Below are 20,540 nucleotides of genomic sequence, written 5' to 3' on the forward strand. Positions count from 1 at the left end.
AATCTGATGCCTCTTACTTTGCTGAGGAACTATCTTAAAGGTCCTTTAGTTTTAGTCAGTACACTGACAGTGACAGATAAGGCAAATATTGTACAAATTCCGTCATCCAATAAATAATCATGAGAGTCATTGCAAACGCTTATTCACAAGCATTTTGCCTCCTTTTCTTGGAAAACTCCTTCAACACCCTGTTACATAGAAATTCCATTTTCATCGGTTTGTATCACACTTTGCGTGTCTGAACACCACTCCGCTTGTCTGCTCAGATTTTTCATGTTTTGAGGTTTGACGCTTAACACCTTTTACACCACAACTTCTGAAACAGAACTAAAACAAGTTGACATAAGTTCACTGCACATTGGAATGTCCCGAATGGGGGCCTGTTTGTCCGGAGATATGTGGAGGAAGTACTGGTTCAAAAGGTTAGTAGAGGTCACATCTGATAGGGAAGTGTTCAAATAGAGGAAAATGGATCACATGGGGCAGGAAGAGGCAACCAGTGGTCTCTTCAGTAGGTCAAGGAGCTAAATTAGGACACAGAGTTTTTAAATGGACACTGCATGGCAAAGCCTTTGAACATATCCTCTTAGGTCTTTATATTCAGCAAGTGTGGTCTTGAATGCAACTTACATTGCCTCTATCAGCTATCTGTATGTCATGGTATGTATGAGGAATACTTTGGACCAGTTTGTGTTACTCATGAAAATGAATATTGACAGATACTGCCAGATAGGAAACACAATGGTCTAATTACACATGCTGCTTGGACCTCCAAGACAGAACCTCTTTGCATTATTAGATATGACAACAAACTGCAGGGATAACAGTCTTAGCAACAATGTCATGTCATCCATGGCCTGTTTGAGACAGCAAGCCTGAATTAACAAATTTATGAGAGATACATTTTGCAGATTACCTTCAGCATATGCTAGAAAAGTATGACCTATATCGGGAAATACACTCCAGACAATGAATGGAAAGCATGTGATCAAGCATTGGCTACATAGAGTGTAGAGTATGTGATGGGTTGGAAACTTTTGATAGACAGTTCTTTGGGGCATAACAGAAGCGAGAGTGTTAATGTATAAAACCATATGAACCATTTGGACAGCAGCAGATGAGCTAAAAACAACATATCTAACACAATAAGCTGTGTTTTAGCTGCTAGATTTATGTTTTTCTTTAGCTAATGGCTAGCTTGAATTGTAATTTTGTGCTTGGAACGTTGGAGGTTTTTTCAGAGATTGCTGAAAATGGCTTCCTATTGTTGCCAACAATTATGTTGAATGTTAGAAATGCAAATGACCCCGTACAGAAAAAGGGTGCTTAAATGTGCTATAGCTTCCAGTTAAGGTGAACTGTATTTGGTTAAGGTAATTAATTATTGGGAAATCACAGTTGTAAGAGAAAGTGTGGGAAATTAATGACAAATTTAAAAAAACAAACAAAAAAACCCCAAAAACATTGGCTTAATATTGTAAAAGTGAAGTGGTGCTTGTGTAGTTGAAGGCCTTTGCTTGGATCAGTGATTCATCAAGCCTAATGATCCAAGTCGAACTGCTTGATGAAATATTCTCAACCCAAATTTCTAATATTTGTCGACCAATCAGAAAAATTGTGTAGTTGGACCTCAGATGGTACATCATATGCACCCAAAGAGACAAAACAAAGAGACGGCTCTGTGACACACTTTGGATCCCGACCTACCAGTTGAGAACCACTGATTTTGATCATGCTAATCACCTGAGCTAAAACTGAGAATAATTCAAGATTAAGGACCTATGTATTTGTGTTTCTCACACATTTGGTTATACCTTTTTTAGATTTTGCTGATGAATAAATGGAAATCTCCATTTCAACTATTCATATCTCTACTTGCTTATCGTGGGATGAACACTGAGCTATTTTTTGCTCCTTCACTATTTAACTGTAACTTAATGGGCGTGTCCTACACTGGACTACTTCGCTATTTTTTAAGAGCACCCAGGGTGTCAGTTGACAGGAACAGAGAGATACTGTAGATGTTGTGTGTTGCAATTTTTAAATCAGTTATTTGATAGCAGGCTAGGGTTTGCAGTGAATAAAATAGAGAGCTATTTAGTGTCAGGGAAAACGGATGTGATGACCAGAATAACAAATTATAGGGGAATTCACAGGACAGAGTATAATTTTTAGGAGGCTGTAGTCAGAAGCCGCCAAAAGAAATCCCCAATCAGCCAGGGTAATCAAGTGTGTCACACCAGGCGGCCACTCCCTTCCCCTGAAAGGCAGGCACACAACCTCAGCCTTACAGCTCTCCTTGGCAGAGGTGAAAGCTCCAGCAGCAGGGCAGGCGCACATGCAAAATAGAGGAGAATGCTGTCAGATGCCAACATTAACAGCACTCAGAGAGCCAGTGAGTAGACTGTAGACATAGAGGCTGCCTGTTCTTCAATAGCCTTAGTGTGTGTTCTACACCACAGACGAAGGAACTGGTCAGGAGCTGGCAGAGGAGAGCCAGGCAGGGTGGTACCTCTTAGCTACGCCAACCAGAACTAGATTCGCGCTCCTCTGGAAACCCATCAGCGTGTGAGAGGAGAGATCTGCTGTTGGTGTCTGTTTGGATGTCTTTCTGGAATCAAAATGTCCAGCTTCATTCAGGTGTTGCTAGGTTGAGTCAAGCCTACCTGAGTTCCTGTGCAGTGAAGGTAGGATAATCCCCCTCAGTTTTATCTGTTTGTGTATTGATTTGTCTTGCTTTGCTAATATCTTTAATTTGTGTGATTAACTGCAGATTTAGCTGCTTTTCTCCAAAGTGAAACTCTTTCCTTTAGGTCGAAGCACACCATTTCTTCTGATTTCACTCTTGTTTCAATTTATTTTCCCCTCCTGTCGCTGACATTTTGGTGGATGACCTGTTAGGCCTGCAGCAGATGAGTTTTGGCCCTTCTCCTATGAGCCCCCTTCATTATTTCTGTCCTGTGTCTTGCAACAGATGATGTACAGCTGCTCCCTCCGAGCTCCCCATCCCTTTCTCTCGTTTGGATAAAATGCCCTTGAAAGCAGCAGGGGCAGCGGGCACATCTATAGCCTGTCATGACCACTCAGCTAGCAGACTGCATAATTTTACCCTGATGGTCCTGCTCAGAGCAGACAGCGGAGGGTACTTCCCATCAGTCACATTGGCTGCAGAACTGCCTACTCAGTGCAAGATATGAGCAGTGGGTGGCAGGGAAGGGGCATGAAGAGAAGTGAAAAGAAGATGACTTGACAGAAGGGGGACATGTTGGAAAAAATTCCCAGTTGATTTGTTGTTGATGGTTGTGTGTGCAGGCTTTTGGGCTGTGAAAAAATGTGTGTTTTTAAGAAATACTTTAATGCTTTTCTGACATTCAGTATTGGCTTGTTTAACATTCAGTGGTTCAACCTAATGAGTTTTGCAAAGTTGAATTTAATTTTGCCACATGGGGATGTGAATGTGTCGACTGTTACTGCTACAAGTTGGAAACAGTTGTAACAGAGGGGTACAGTTTCTGTAGAAGTTTGGGGAATATTCAGGGTAATGATAAACATAGTACCATCCAAGTTTTCCACCCCACCTGAGTCACACTTCACCCAAAGGTTCTGACGCACTCGCAGCCAGGAACAAAAAACACATACAGATGAAAGAAAGTAATTCATCTGGTGTACTGAGTCAGCTTCTCCCTGCTCTGAAAACCCCTCAGACTCTGACCCTCAATAAAAGTAAGAAATACAATAACACCACGAATGTAAAATGTAAACTTTATCTGACAAAAACGAAGACCCAGCCTCTCAGGAGCTATTCCATGACTCTTTAAAGTGTTGTTTACAGCTGTGAATAAACGTGAACTAAAGGTTGACACTTTATGCTTACCTAAGTAGCAGCCGTTGATAAAATAACAGCTGAGCCCGAGGTCCACAGACGTGTTTATTCCTCAGCTTTCAACACGACATCGAGATTGCGTTTGCACGTTTGCGCTGGACCAAGGCTCAGTGAGTTGGACAAACAGGGAGACCTCACAGTTTTAAAGTTATTTAAATAATAGTGTATTGAAAAGTAAGGCAAAAAACAAACATCCTTGTAAAACAATATGCAGTCTGTAAATCAGTAGTGTTTACAATGATGAACTGAGGCCCAGCCTGCCCAGTTGCATGACACCGCCCCTTACTACCTGAAGACAACCTGAGTGGGTAGAGACACAACATAAACAATAAAACATATAAATCTACACACATCTGAATATTATATGGGTTTTTTTCCGGGGTTAAACTATAAAAGAGTTGTACCTCTTCACACCCTGAGGGCTGCATCTAAAGTATTCATCATTACTAAATAATCCTATTCGTACACATTCGCACATTGCCACTATAGCAGCGGGAGCAACTTGTGGGTTAAGTGTCTTGCCCAAGCTGAGCCGGGGATCGAAGCCCAACCTTCCAGTTGAATGATCACTGACTTGACGACTGAGCCACAGCCGCCCAAATGCAAATGGCTGTGTCCTGTAAGCTATACTATCCTGTAAAGTAAAATGAAACACTGTAACAGTAGTGATCTACAAAATATAAACGACTTCAGCTTTATGTTGAAGCTTTATGTTACACACAAAAACACTAAAACAGTACAGGTTCAATCGATCAAACTGTAAAAAATGTACTTTAAAATGGATCAAACATAATATGACAACAAAACAAATGCAGCTTAGAACAACCAAAAATCCAAGTTGTGCTGTAAATTTGTTATACATAAGCAAATTGTGTCGGTAAAGGTCAATGATGAGGAAAGACAAACAAGATAGATCCTTCATTATTGTTAGGTAGTTTTAAATCATGACATTCAATTTCAATGCGCCCAACATCAAAAACAAAACAGTCCAACAATACCACTGCACCCAAAATCTGTGTTCTGTTGGAATGACTGCAGGCTTATTAAGCATTTAGTAGAGAATAGTATACGCCAAACGTACTATAAATGGATTCCACGACATCAGCTCACAGTTAGCAAGCATGACCTTTTTGCAGTTCAGACGCACAATGTAATGTAACGTTACCGTTTTTACGATTACCACACATACCAGACTTTATAAGTAATCTAAAACTATCTCAAATACAAAGTAACAGCAGCACTTCCTTTGGCATAGGTATGACTGGATCTATGTCCAAAGCAACCGTTTGTTTGATACCATTCAACATTATGTGCTACAGACTGGAAGGGATGCAGCAGCAAGAGTGAACTGGGGTGCATGTTGAAATTGTATGTCTCTATTGTATGCATACTGTATAAATAAAGCAAGAAAGGGCAGCTACAGTACATATTTAGCTACGATAATGCATTGGGACCCAGGCTGCTCACACTTTCGGTAGATTCAAACATTATATTGTGTTACTATCCTGATATTGGTCAAAGGCTGCTGTCATGCATCAGTGAATTTTGCAAGGAAGCAGTAAAAGGAAGCAGTCTACTTAAGTCATGATGAAGTGGAAATGATTATCTCTATGTCGTGTCGTAAGTGTTGTCGTCTCTCCAATACACCCCTGGGATTTTGTTATGTCCCCTCCTCATTCACACATAACCAGTGTGTGACCATTCCCAGACACAGTCTGGGCACGCTCGGGCAGGCTGCTCTTCCTGGAATAACAAAATGTTTATGAATACCAATGAAGTGGCAGCTCATACACCAGTGCCCCAGGTCTACGTCACTGCAAGGCTCTCATCTGTTTTCAGTGCAAACTAAACATGTCAGGATCTGCTCGAGCCTAGTTCGAGGCGAAGGCGCGTCTCAGCTGCATATGAAAAGGATACAGAGTTGTTTGTGAAAGTAAGCGTTTGCTTCTCTCAATGTTATCTTAGACTTGGCTGTCAATTGTTATAGAGGTTTTTCTCGTTGAAAAAACAGCTCCCTTAGTGGGACCTCCTGAGCTGACTGATGATGCAGTGTCACAATTTCTATCTATAGAGGGCATCTGAAAAATGCTTCCTGTCTTGAACCGTCAGATAGCATCGGTGTAGCTTCGATTGTCTGCACAGCTTTCAGACTTGACAATAACAAACTCTGAAGATTGAAACTTTTCTGTGATGCGGAGCACAACAAAGTAAAACTAAGCGGATCGGATCGCTCAATTATTATTTAGACCGAAGAACAGATTGGAGTTAACTTTCTCTACTAACAAATAAAGGACTTTAGTTGTGTCACAGTGATTTAAAATAATTGTTTTCCCCTCTTTTCTTTTCCTCCACTACATAACTTGTTGATATTGTAACATTAGCCAAACAAATCCATCCCTCCCTTTAGTGCTCCTTTACAAGCCACCCCCTTCCATTTCTTGGATGCACATTTCCAGGGAAACGAGTCATACAACTCACTTAATAAAGCTAGTTAGATTAAACCCTGGTGAACCCTGATGAAACCCTGAACCCAAACTGTCCTTTGGCAACACCCATGAGTGTGTTGTACTCGCCAACTTTGTGATCAAACCTTGACCGACTGACTTCAGAGGTGTACAGTTTGACTGTGTAATGATGGATGAAAAAGTTTTTGTACACAGACTTCTGTTTCTTACCTTGTGTACTACATGTACTGTCAGCATCTGTTTACTGCTTGGTTTACTACTTCTGTGATTATAATGATACCATACTGAGACAATACCTCATTTGTAATTCATTCAAATCTGCCTAAGCCTTCACAAGAAGTTTCTCACAAGTGCTGTAAGGTAATAGTGTTGGTTCAGCCTGCAGGCAGCTCAGGAGGGGATGGCAGGAGAGTTACAGCAGGAGGATTAGCAGAGATAAGATAAATAACTCATTCTGTCAGAGGGGCTACCACAGCTTAGCATAAACATTGACCAGATTTATTGCCATATGGTCATCAACATAACATCAACTGTGTTTTTTTCTGACTCTGCAGCCTTTTGTCTTCATGCTCTGTGTGTATTAAAAGTGACGAACCCATGGATATATGCTTGCATGTGGTCGTTATTTGTCTTTGCTGTGCTGTGCTTTCAGCACTGCAGGACTAACATGCATGTGCATCATGGCAGCCAGTGGTGAGTTCAGTTAATCCTCCCTCTCCCCACTTTCTCTCTCTCACTCTCTCTCTGGTGGAGAGGCTTGAGGCTGGGAGGGCAGGGCCACCATCTCACTCTGAAGGCCACACGTGAGTGCGTTCTGAGCTCAGAGATTACAGGGTTGAAGTGAAGCCAAACAGCTTTACAGACACAGTCAGCCTTCTGGGCCAGGCCGAGCCGTGCTCAGTTTGGGCCGTGAGGGATGCAGCGGGACTCAGGCCAGTGCATTGAGGGCAGTCCCCACATGCCTAGATCTTTGTTTTTCATGTCCAAATGGCTTTTCCCCAGTGTCTGTAAACAGGACATGACGCGAGATTATTATAAATGTGCTGACATGTTGTCGGTGCGCCCTATACGCACTTGTGAAAACATGTTGAGTCTAGATCCAAGTTAAATTAGGGAATGGAAAACAGAAGTTAATGACTATACTTGTTGTTAAATGTGGTTGTAAAAATAATTAGCAGTTTTTTTAGTACATTTAGTTCACGCTCATTATTCAGGTAAGCTAAGTTTTATAAATGCATTTTAAATCTCTAAACCCAACCCTGGAAATGTAATTAGTTCCTGTTAGTGGTTAATGGTTAATCTAGTGGCTAGTATGAACACCCCATGTACAGAGACTCAAATGTTTAAAACTGACCTGGGGCTCCTTTCCTGTATGCCTTTCCCCACACCCTCTCTCTCTGACTCGATCCACTTTTGATGTAAACTGTTAAATTTAATGTACATTCTTAGAAAAGAACAAAATGCATTTGTGTTCGATACTTGATGCCCTTTTAAATCCTGTTTCTTTTAAATCCTGTTTCCTGCCGACCGTGGTCAGCAGCAAATAAAACACAACACAACTGATAAGTATTGTGATTTATTCCTTGTCAGTCAGCCAGCTCACAAAGAGCAGATTATTATGTGAATGCACAATATACATTATGATGATTGCATCGTCTCAGTTCGACCTCTTTGCTCACTTTCTGCCCACAATGAATCATCAAGCTCTGCATAACAGAGAGCAGGAAGTGAAAACAATAACTGACCTGTGGGGGTGCGTGGATCCGCTTCTTTGAAAATAAAAAAAGGAGAAAAAAAAGTATTAATCCCATCACAAAAATAAAGTGTGTGAGGGGGGAAGAAAAAGTCTGAACATCCAGTGATAGGAAAAAACAACAACATTATCATTTCAACAAATATTAATTAAATCAGTATATTGAAGATGTTAACACCTGATTCAGAATACGTGTTTTTATTTCTAAAGAGTATTCAAGTATTTAATGCTTTCGGCCGTATTTCTCCTTGATAAATGAGTGTTGCAAAATTACAGCAATTTTCAACTAACATCGGATTCATCAGAGCTCCCTGCTGAAAACCTTATCCCCACCCTGCTCCGTCTGTGTGGTGAATTTCATCAAGATAGTTCTGTGCTCTTTGTGTTTCTAATCACCTGTGCTGTTGTTTTCAGCCACAGCCCACAGCATCTGGGGAGGTGGACGTGCAGACACATTTGTCTCCAGCCTCCCTACTCACACAGACGGGTCAATTTACTTACCAAGCCAAGCAGAACATGCAGTGTCTGTCAATGGCTCTATTTTTGTCCCCCCAGGATGAGAAGCAGTCTCATGCAATATGTTGAGAGTATAGCACTGTGGAGGGAGTGACTCGTCCTTTGGATGTGGGAGGAAGAGGTGGAGAGGTTGAACTTGTGGATGGAAGCTATAGAGAGTGGGGTCTTTATAGTAAGACCAGTGACCTATATGTATTAGGTTTTTCATTCTGCACTAAACCCACTGTTGAACAGGTTAAGTTGTGTCATTGTTTGAAAAATGTATGGTTCATCCTAAATATAACTTGTATTGCCCAAACTAACCATGTTTTCACTTCCTGTGGCCAATCAATCTGAAAGGCATTTTTCATTCCAGTGTTCTTTACAGGGCTGCCTCTTGTTTGTAATTCTCACGCAAATAGACACAAAATTGAAAATATCTTCCCTTGCCTGCTGTAAATGGACAAACAACAATACACGCCTATAAAGCATTATGAGTATTGGTGATAAGAACAGCTACAACATAGTGACCTTGGCTTGTTAAATCTTAAAACATATGGCAGACTGATTTACTGGTAGCCTACTGTGTTATTGACCGATGAAATTATCTCCACTCTTGGAAAACTACAGTGGGATTACAAATCAAAGTCATCGCACATGTAATCTATCGTTCTTCTTTCAAAACGATACACCATGAAATTACTTTATACCTGCTAGGATCTATTGGTGTAATATAGAGGATATAACTTCAACCTATGTTGGAACTTTGTTAGCTGGTGCAACATCAAAAATGTTAGCAGTGCGTTAGCCTATTAGCCTATGTTTGAACATACTCATAGCTGGTGTATCTCAGTACAGAGCTGTGATAGCATATGTCCGACCTTCAGTGGAGCAACTGATGGAGGAATTATAAAAGGACGACAGTTCCTGCTGTTTCCACTTTGGGGTGTAGACAGAGTATGACAGGTGTGTCTGTAACTTAAGACCTGAAAGAGACGCCTGGTGTTAGGTTTGTGTGAAAGCATTGATTCAGCTATTTCAGAAGGACCAGCTGTTTGATGAATTCCTCAGTCGCTCTTTAGGTGCAATGTGATGATAATAGTGACATTGGAAGGTAAATATTTATCAAAAGAGTGACATGGAAAAACATCTGAGATGAAAGATGTACAGTCCTGCTTGTTTTCTCCACACGCCATAAGGTCATTCTGAACACATGACAAGGTCATGGGGAAACTTGTGCTAAGTGTTATGTTGTTTTATATGTTTGTGTCATATTTAGTGGACACTAACACTATATCTGTAGGATAAATTATGTATTAATGAAATACAACTTGTGTTATGATTTCGCAAGATGAAACATACATATAACCAACCAGTAAATTCATATAGATCGGTTCATACACTCACTTAACATACTTACTGTGTAAAAGATGTGACCTATGCAATGAAGACTTTCCATTTCCCTGTTAACAATGCATAAATGGTTTTCACGTGTATGTGTGATCAGTGTGTTGGTTGCCATGAGCGTCCTGACTGTTAGGACACAAAAACTACTAACTATCGTATGTCATCCAACTGCCCCCTTATTTTTAAAGTGTTTCGGTACATTAATGAAGTGTTGAAGTTACACCTTGTTTTGACTTCATAAATCAGTGCTTTCAACCCAGAGTGAGCGATTGAATGTTAGGACAAAGAGTTAGCTCTTCATCTCAAATCATCTGTGGTCATTTCTATTCTAACTGTATACAAATGGTTACGCTGTCATGGCATTTTTTACTTTTTTTTTTTTTTTAATTTTGAATTGACTTTAGTCAATGTAAACAAAAGGGACAGTCACAGTTGTTCAATAAATCTGTCACAAAGCCGACATAAGTCAAAGTCACCTTTTAGCATGGCACAGATTCAGAAGCATCCAGAGGGATAAAAATACTCCCCTTCTCTTTTAACTACTGTACGGTCTGGAGCTCCTCCGCCAAGATAAAGATGAGAGGGACAAAAATAGCTCAAGGTCTGATCAAAGGCAGCTGTCTCAAACTGTGCCCCTTTGCATTTCAACCCAAGTAGTGAGTGTTAACTGATGCAGCTTTACCATGAACACCATCATGCTCTCAATTAATGCTAAAGAGAAGCCACTGAATTATACTAGAGTGTAGCTGGGCTGAATGTCTACATATTTAGTTAGATGTTATAGTTATAGGCTTTGTTAATGAAGGTCTTTTTCAGTTTTCTCCTATAGGCCTACTTCATTTTGTTTCACCTTTGGGTCGTAGTCTGTATATCCTTGAGCTCTGTGTTACTTTCAGAATGGCACATCGCTGTATTTACACATTGGTCCTTGGAAAGATCACCCTAACTCCCTGTATAATAACTTCTAATCCACTCTACATTATCATTATCTCTTTCTGCTGCCCTTTACACGAATCTCTTCACCATATGGAAGATGTTTTTTATTGCGCTCTTAAAACGGCCCACCAGACAGGCATTCTGAAATTCGCATCCTCACTCAACGATATTGTATTTTGCATTTTACAAAGTCATTATGGACTTTTTTTTCTCGGGCTCCATATGCACTGAAGATATGGTTTATCAGAGGTTGAAGTGCAGAATGAGACCGTTTTGAAGGCCTTTCAGTCATAGAAGATATCTACACAAGCCAAAGCTATTATTTTTGTTATCTGAGCGCTTTATGCTGCATGCTTGCCTTGGTTCGATAACATCTTTGGTCCACTTGATACACACCCATTGTTTGGGTAATGATGTCATTATACCGAAATAGATAGGCCCCTCAATACTCAGTCTTCAGGCCGAGGCTGGGGAATAGGAGTGGGGGAAATCACCCTAAACATCAGCACAGAGATGGGAGGGGATGTGAGTCAAACATTCCCTCTGAACATGGTTGTTTGTTTAAAGGATAGCTCTGTGGGTCGGCTGTCCAGGGAACCATTGTTTATTCTGTACTGTCTGTAAGAAGTCATGGTAAGTGATAGTATCATCTTCAGCTGGCTTTTGATCTGAAGTTGTAAAGGAGTTTATGTGTTCAATATGAAGCTGAAGGATTTGGGCAGTTGTGCGTTATCAAGCTCACTTTACCACAGCTGTACCTTCACTATTATTGAAGCTAAAGAAGTATATCCGGGGGTTTCCCCAGGCTTCTCCCTTGCCACCCAGATTCTCTTTCTATTTATAAAGCCGATCGGATGCCACCAGCAACACCAGAGCTTACTGAATCCATTTCCGTTTCTACTTTTTTACTCATTGCCCCTTCTTGTTTAAGACCCTCCTCATCCGTGGGGCACCAGCGCTCCCGCTGCCACACGACCCAGTTTCCTCTGGAGGAATTCCCTCCCTCTTCCTGCAAACGCCCCTCCTTGTGCAGCTCTGAGAGAAGGCCAGAGCGCTCGAGAGGTGGCCGAGAGTGAAGTTGTACAATTAGGATGGTGAGCTACCTTAAGCTCACAGATGGAGTTTCAGAGAGGCGGGTGGCAAAGGCTCTGATGTAGGCAACATGTGGTGTCTGCAGTGTGCGTCTGACAGGACTCAGTCCTTACTGGAGCTGGAATCAGACAGCTGGTAAGCCCGACTCTGGGATTGCGTGTGTGCTGTTGCTGCTGTGTGTAGAAGTTGATTCTTTTAATCGTTGCTCTACATATACTTAGTCTCTTATTTGGCTCTGAACTTGTCCCGTGATGAAGGTGGTACATCACACTAATGGCCACTCTGGTATTCAGCAACTGCTGTCCGACTGAAAAAGATCAATTGAGAGGGCATTTATTAGAGTCTAACAAAATTGCTGTTTGTGCTCATTGGATGAATTGCCTTGAATGCGGTGGACTTGGTGCCAACGAAGAACTGCTGATGAAATTTATAAGGAGAACACTTTGTGCAAATAAAGTGTGCTTCATTTGCAATGCAGCAAAGGTTTGTGCTTCATTAATGAGCCAGTAGTTGATTTTCCTGCTGCGTGTCAGGAAAGCGAATGCAGCTGAGTCTTACTTTACCGCTTCTGATCCCTTTCCCTCTATAACTCATATTTAATCACCTTTAACTGATTTTATGAATTACTCACTCGTGAGAAAACCTTTTTAGGAGATCAGTGTGAATACAAAGCCCAACAAAGGACACCAGGAGAGGCAGGTTGTGTGTGTCTGTGTGTGAGTGGCAGGTCAGAGTAATTAATTCATCACTGCAGAGTGACACAGTGAGAAGAGACTCCACTTGGAGGTGCCACTCAGCGGCACAAAGAGGGCATCTCCAGGAGAGGTGTTGAAAACAGAGCCGTCCTCTCATGACCTTCACCCTCCACTGAATGCACCGCTCTACCTTCCACTTCAAAGACGTCTGTAAAATCCTATCAGCCGGCAATATATGCACTATCATGGGATGCAGCAGTCCTATGTGAGGTTTTAAATTGAATACTGATTGAAGAGGGAAAGTAGGTACACACCTTTTTTATGTGGGTCTCCTTCTTCGTAAATGCTGCTGAAACCAGTGTTCAAACAACATCTGGTAACGTGGGCTGGCAGACTAAAAATGGCACAGAGAGGTCATTGTTTTAAATTTCATGGAGCACTCAAACAGTTTAACAAATCAAAGTTGATTCACTCGTCACAACCCAAGAGAACAGTTGTACCTTTTTTTCTGCTTTAGTTTGGCTTTTAGAGTCTCGGGAAAACAACTGAAGTGACATCGCTCATGTCAAATTGTCTCGTTCTTAAAGGTCCTTTTTTATTATAAGCCTGTGAAATAAATACAGGGTCATTTTAACTGATAAAAATTAAAGTGGCACACATACAAATGTTGTGAAACAAGGGAAATAATTTGGAAACTGTTGAAAGTTCTTGTTAACACCCTGAGAAATAATTTATCTGTTACTGGAATAGGCCTGTTGTTCTTCTATGCTGGAAAAAAAGAAAGAAAAGAAAAATCTGTTTATTTGTTTTTTGATGATGAGGATGATGATGATGATGACATTACGGCACATTATTCAGCTCCCTGTCCACTTTAAGGGAGCATTGCTCTTGATTTAATCAAAAAATGATGAAGGTTTGGCTCTGTGTATTTTTTTTTTTGGATATTAGTTTCAGTGAGGCTGGATTTAGTCTCAGAATAGTGTCCCTCATTAAATGGACATGTAAATGGACTTGAGCTTGTATAATTCTTTTCTAGTCGCCTGACTGCTCAAAGCACTTTTACACTGCATGTCACATTTACGCACTGATGGCAGAGGTTGCTGTGGAAAGTGACCATCGTGAATAACTAATCACACATGCATACTGACAAAGCAGTGGGAGCAATTCAGGGTTAAGTTTCTTGCCCAATGACACATTGGACATGCTGCTGCAGGAGCAGGGGTTCGAACCTCTGACCTTTCGTTTGAGACGACCGACTCTATCAACTGAGCCACAGCCGCCCCAGGTCTCACCTTTTAAATATTCTTTTGTCGCTATGGATTGAATCAAAAGCAGATCTGTTTGGGTGAACACATTTTGTAGGAGGAACAATTTGAATTTAAAGTGGCTTAAAAGTTGGAAGATGTGTGTGAAGCATCTTGGCTAATGCTCTCCTTTTTTAGTTAAGCTGTTTGTCTTTATTGCATGGTTCCTTAATGTATAACAAGTGCAGGGAGTCTTGTTCAGAAACTCTAAAGCAACAAAACCAGCTAACTGAGAACATTAACATGCCTCGAGTGCTATCAGGCTCAGCTCTCAGTCTGAGTTCCTTGAAATCTTGCCTTCCATTGCTTTGAGCTGAGTGCAACATTTCAAGCATGCTAAGCCTCCCTTCCATCTAAACAAATGGATAATTCCAATTAGGCATCCTCTGCTGGAGCAGACGTATTACAAGCCACCCTTCAGTTTAATTAAAGGACTCTTTCTGTCTGATTAGATTTGTTCCTTTGGAATTAAAAATGTGTTGAGGAAGCATGAGGAGGAGACTGAAGATGCAATGAGAGCATCAAGTGTCGAAGTTAGACATGGAACACATTTTCTATAATGAGAGTTGATATCCCATGACAGAGGAACTGCCTCATCGTGACTTTGCTGAACAGAGAGGAGGCCTTTGAAATAAATGACAAAAAAGTACTTATATGAAAGAGTGTTTTCTTTGTCAGTACTTTCCGATGCGTTTTAAATTACTCAAACTACAATATTTCATCAGATGATTTACCTTCCCAGTCATGTTTAAGGTGATTGTACTTTGAGGTTGCAGTCATTGTCTGGAAAGATAGTGTTGACTGTTAAATGGTATCACTGATCTTTATCTTGGGATGAAATGTTTTTCTTTTGGTTGTTGTTGTTTTTTTTACATCGTCATGATACTGTAATGTTAAAAGGAAAGCTTCCCATGCAGTTCCCAACCTTATTGTCGTTTGATAACCCTCTACAATTAAACATCATCAAATGAAGCCACTTGAGGCTGATTTCAAGAGCTACAGGAGTCACATACATTGCCAAAAATAAAGTCACCAGGTTTACATCCTGGCTCTAAAATGATATTGTTCTGATTAGTTATTGTCCTCATGGGCACACGCTACAGAGAATGAATTTGAATAATAACTCATCCATTTGGTTTCTAAAGGTTGACGTTGACGAGCGGGTGTGGTTCCATGGTTTGTCAGAGATTGACGTTTTTTCCCAGACAATGCTGTGATACAGATGTAGAGAGCAACCTCCTTATTCGGAGCCTGCCCCCTCATCTAGCCTCTGGAGACATACAAAATGAAATAATGTTGATTGTATTTTGTTGCTTCATGTCAAAAAGCTCACATTTCCACCGCAGATGTCAGCTGGCTTTGTTTCGTTTTGGAAATTGGCTGACAATTTTACACTCTGGGCTAATAACTGCCTTAACAGTGTCAACTCCCCTCGGCTTTGTTTGATGCGCCAGAGACATTTTCTCTCAGCCTGATTTACTGTGTGTTCAGATACAAGTGTGAGATCGCACATCAACAACAATCAGCCTTTACCCTGTAAAATCAATTCATGTTTTCATTCTGGTATCTGAAGAGGCTCTGTGAACTATTGCTATGAACAACCGACGATAACTAAACTAAGCTTTACTCACAACACTCACACAAAAAAGCTGCCAGCTAAAGTTTGGGCTCACATCTTGAGCAGTTGTTTCTCAAGAAGACATCACTTTATCCACTATTTTGAAGATTTTCCATTCAAGACAATATGCCAAAATGTCCTTGGGAAAAAATCCGAATCCCATTATGCCCTGTACCATCAGCAAAAACATTTGTTTGAGTGTGTGAACGCTGACATGGAGAGAAAAGCTCTTTGAGTTGTCAAAAGAAAAAAAGACGCTGGCATAAGTGCAGCCCATTTTCCTTTCACTCCTCATGCTCTGTCAGTTCAGTCTCTCACAAAGGAATTATGATTCATACGCTTTGTTTGAACACACATCAGCACTGTTTGTGATTATCTACGTTTCTTTGTCTTATTTTGAAGTTGTTCAACAAATGTGTTGCAGTTATGGAGTTGTCAAACTCATTTGCAGGCACTTTTTTTCTCTTTATTTTGATAGATATATTCAGTGTGTTTTTACAGAATATTGATTTATGAACTGCTGGGACTTAGCTGTTCTCATTCCACCTCTTACAGTTGATATGTGTGACTGTGTTGGGGCCTTAAAAGAGGCACACAACTCCGAAAAACTTCCTGTCCTTTTTCCGGTTGAGGTGCATGTGAGTGTCACTCTGACTATATCCAGAGTTTTTTTCCTGCCAGTCCTCAAGTAATATAGAGCTTTCCGAACCCTATAGTCATTATGTTATCAATGTACTTTGAGGTTGCAGTCATTGTCTTCCTCCTCACTTCCTCCTCCTATCCTCTGTTGACATGATCAAAGGGCAGTTTTCTGTTTTTCCTTCCCTTTAAACACTGCTCGTATTCCTCACAGACGTACAGTAGTTATCAAAGCACGGCTTGCTTTATAGAAACCTCACTCCGATCACGACAGCTTGAGGAGTGGAGAGGAAGGGGAACATTAATAGCATTAGAGTGCTGCAGTCCGGTGTCACTCAGCCGTTGTTACTGAACTCTGTCAGGGTTTATCCAATCAGCTGTAGAGGTTTGTGCTGCTTGGGCAAACAGACTGATATTGATCCTGGTTTTAAAGTCTCTGCCATCCATGCTTTGTTAGCCCTTGAGATTGTGTTGCTTTGTTGAACTGAAATATTATGCTGCAGGTCATTTGGAAAGAAGACTATTCTTTAATGTGCTGTATGGCTACTATTTGTAATATTACATATGATTTATTTAGGCTTTTCATTTCCTCAAATAACTCTACACTACCATGGCACAGTATGATTGCAGCTTTGCCCCATCTGAATGGTTTCCGCATTGCTGCTACACAGACTGCTACTATAAATTCTCTCTCTCGTATTTATACCCTGCCAGGAGTATCAAAGTTCACTTTTTCTGTCACGTGACTCTTTCTGAACCACTCAGCAGTGCCTTAGTGTTGTGACTCATCAAACTCACCTAGTGCGTTCTGTGTGTGTGTTGCAGTGTGGAAGGTGATGCTCCAGGCATCGAAGTGGGTGCCTCTGTGGACCCCAGCAGCGGCTACAGTTGCGTTCCAGTGACCCACAGTGGCGGGCTCGGCCCCGACCACCTGGACAGCCAGCTCTACGGACACATCTTCCTGCCAGGCCACCAGCGGCCTCGCCGACCTAAGCTCCAGCACTCTCAGTCCATCCTCCGCAAGCAGGCTGAGGAGGAGGCCATCAAACGCTCCCGCTCGCTGTCTGAGAGCTATGAGCTCTCATCAGACCTCCAGGACAAGCAGGTGAGGGGATGGAGGGGGTACACAAACCGAAAGAGCTGCTGTTTGTCAACATATTCATCATGGGTTTGTTTGGAACATTATCAATAAAACATTCATATAGAACCAAGAGAGAAATGTTGATGTGAGAGACTCACCAAAAAGACAACTCCATAGTTAAAGTCTTTTGCGCTGTGTCTTGCTGCATGAGTAAATATGAATGTAAATTTCTCCGCTTGCGAGATGAATAAAGGATTATCTTATCTAATATAGTTGGACATGTGTAGGAACCAAATAGTGGTATGTCATTGAGCATGTCTGAGCAAACTTTTCAAATAGCAAGCATTGCTTAACTAAAGTTTATAATAGTTCTAGCTGGTTACAGTGAGAATTGTTCATGTTCCTTTAAGTCCACAGTCCTCCTTTTTACCCACACATGGTGCAGGGGAACACGATCACTAAAAACAGATTCACAGTTTTATTTAAAGTGTTGCACATTATGTTTTGAAGAAGATTTACTTTATTGATCCCTGAAGGGTAAGTAGGTGTATACACCTAATTTGATAATCAGTCCAGACTTATTCCTTTTAGTTGTAGTCAGTTTTATCCTTCTTTATAGGTAAATGGACTTTTTCCAGTAGTATGACGACTCCAAGCACTTTTTTACAACATGAATCTATTCCTACCACATTCACACACTGATGACGGAGGCTGCGATGTGAAGTATATTTATACTATTAATTCACATGCCACTGACAGAGCAGCTGGAGCAATTTAGGGTTCAGTGTCTTGCCCGAGGACACTTCAGTGTGTGAATGCAAGAGCTGGGGATCGAACCCTCAATGTTCTAGTTGAGAGAGCAATTCCTCATCCTTATTTGAGATGTCACGGTGGATCCGTCAGACTGGATTTCCATCATAACAAATCCTTTATTTGAGACTAATAAACCCTTGTTTCAATTTATTTTTAAATGCTTTCACTCCTCTTGAGATTTAAAGGGCACAATAAAAGATGATTTCTCAGAAGCATCATTCATCATTCTGTCTAATCCATGCTTCCAAGGTAATAATCAGATAAAAGCTGCCTTTTTTCCAGAGTATTATTTTCAAAGCAGCGTTAATTTATGTCACAGACACTCACCATCTGTAAGCCTAAAAATAGCTAAAAGTTGCTTCACAGTGGCTTTGTTGAGGTTGGATCCACAGCACTGATCATCACCACTTTGAAGCTCATTAGCTCTGCCTGAAGTACAATTTGAATTCCTACTGTACCGCGGTGAAAGTATGATTCTGGATTCTAATGAGACTGTGAATAAGAAAAGCAAAGAAGTACACTCAGCTCCAAGTTTCTGGAAAAAAAGTAGTTGTCTTTGGAAACTAATGACACAGACACGAGAGAGACCACTTCAGCATTAAGTTCAGAGAAGAACTGTTTGGCTGAGTTTCTACAGAAACCCTTTAAGCACCCAATAGTGTGAGTGTGTGATATTTGAAAAGATGAAAAATAATCGTATCACATCATCAATATAACCCTTTTAAGAGTAATGCCGCTGGGAACACTTACAAATCTCATTTCAGAAAACAAAGGCTTTTTTTTATTTTTCCAGTTGTTTTTCAGGTGCATCCATAACATCATCTTTCTTTGTCTTCTTGCAGGTGGAGATGCTAGAGCGTAAATATGGGGGGCGTTTCATAACCCGGCATGCAGCACGCACCATCCAGACAGCCTTCCGCCAGTACCAGATGAACAAAAACTTTGAGCGTCTTAGGAGTTCTATGTCTGAGAACCGTATGTCCAGACGGATCGTCCTATCCAATATGAGAATGCAGTTTTCCTTCGAAGGACCTGAAAAAGTCCACAGCTCCTACTTCGAGGGAAAGCAGGTCTCACTAACAGATGATGGCACCAAGATTGGTGCACTGATGCAGTCAGAGCATGGGGGGGAGATGGGCATGCAGGCCAAGACACCTACTACACAGAGCGACTTTACAGACGCTATCACTGAGCTAGAAGATGCCTTTTCCAGGCAGGTGAAATCTCTAGCTGAGTCCATAGATGATGCTCTTAACTGTCGCAGTCTGCATGGTGATGAAAACCAGCTGGAGCCAGGGAGAGGCCACCAGGATATGGACAGGGAGGTCAGCTGTCAGGTGAAACCATCCCACAGTGCTTCAGAACATCGCAAACTGGACGAGATGACGGCGTCTTACAGCGATGTCACTCTTTACATCGATGAAGAAGAACTGTCTCCCCCTCTGCCCCTGTCTCAATCTGTAGACCGGCCATCCAGCACGGAATCAGACTTGCGCCAGCGTTCCCTCAACTCCTCCCAGGACTACTGGTCTCTGGCTCACAAGGATGAGAAAGGGGACACAGACACCAGCTGCCGCAGTACACCCTCGCTGGAGTGCCAAGAGCAGCGTTTACGGGTGGACCACCTACCCCTTCTCACCATTGAGCCTCCGAGCGACAGCTCAGTGGAGCTGAGTGATCGGTCCGACCGCAGCTCTTTGAAGAGACAGAACGCCTATGAGCGGACTCTCAGCAACCAACAAAGTAGCCCCAAACACATCAGCCACGGCCTGCCACCCAGAGGACCTTCCAGGGAGGAGGACGCATCCCGCCATCGACCACGGCAACTGGAGGCCCACCTGGCCATCAACGGCACTGCAAACCGGCAGAGCAAGTCAGAGTCTGATTTCTCTGATGGTGACAACGATAGCATCAACAGCACATCCAACTCCAATGACACCATCAACTGCAGTTCTGAGTCCTCGTCCAGAGACAGTCTGAGGGAGCAGACACTCAGCAAGCAGACGTACCACAAAGAGACACGCAACAGCTGGGATTCACCTGCATTCAGCAACGACCTCATCCGCAAGAGGCACTACCGCATCGGTCTCAACCTCTTCAACAAGTAAGAAATCAAATTACAGGCTGCTTATACGTGTCACGCAATCTGGAACACATACTATATCCTTTAAGGGACTGAAGACTAGCAAGTTATGTAAAACACATTCTTATGATCAAAATAATGCTTTCCAGCTCAAAATGAAATGAGCTGAAAACAAATAGTCTGATAAATTAGCAGTGACATTGCTTGATACAAGACAGCTGTCTGTTCTACTTCAGGTGCTAATGAGTCTCAGACTCATTGTGCCGAAGTAGGAGC

At 41.7% G+C, this 20,540-nt stretch overlaps 1 protein-coding gene across 6 annotated transcripts in view; it reads left to right on the top strand.

Moving 5' to 3' along the window:
- Positions 1-20,540, top strand: part of iqsec1b (IQ motif and Sec7 domain ArfGEF 1b) — a 190,591-nt gene that overhangs the window by 155,033 nt on the left and 15,018 nt on the right. For 5 of the 6 annotated variants that reach the window (XM_079341112.1, XM_079341113.1, XM_079341114.1 and 2 more), the window contains 2 exons: positions 17,113-17,392; positions 19,024-20,285. In XM_079341112.1, coding sequence (XP_079197238.1) covers positions 17,113-17,392; positions 19,024-20,285 — 1,542 coding nt within the window. Of the gene's footprint in view, positions 1-12,013; positions 12,167-17,112; positions 17,393-19,023; positions 20,286-20,540 lie in introns of those variants that run through there. The other variant, XM_079341115.1, reaches the window with a different exon arrangement.

Source organism: Symphodus melops, assembly GCF_947650265.1.
Source record: "Symphodus melops genome assembly, chromosome: 4".
Taxonomy (NCBI): Eukaryota; Metazoa; Chordata; class Actinopteri; order Labriformes; family Labridae; genus Symphodus; species Symphodus melops.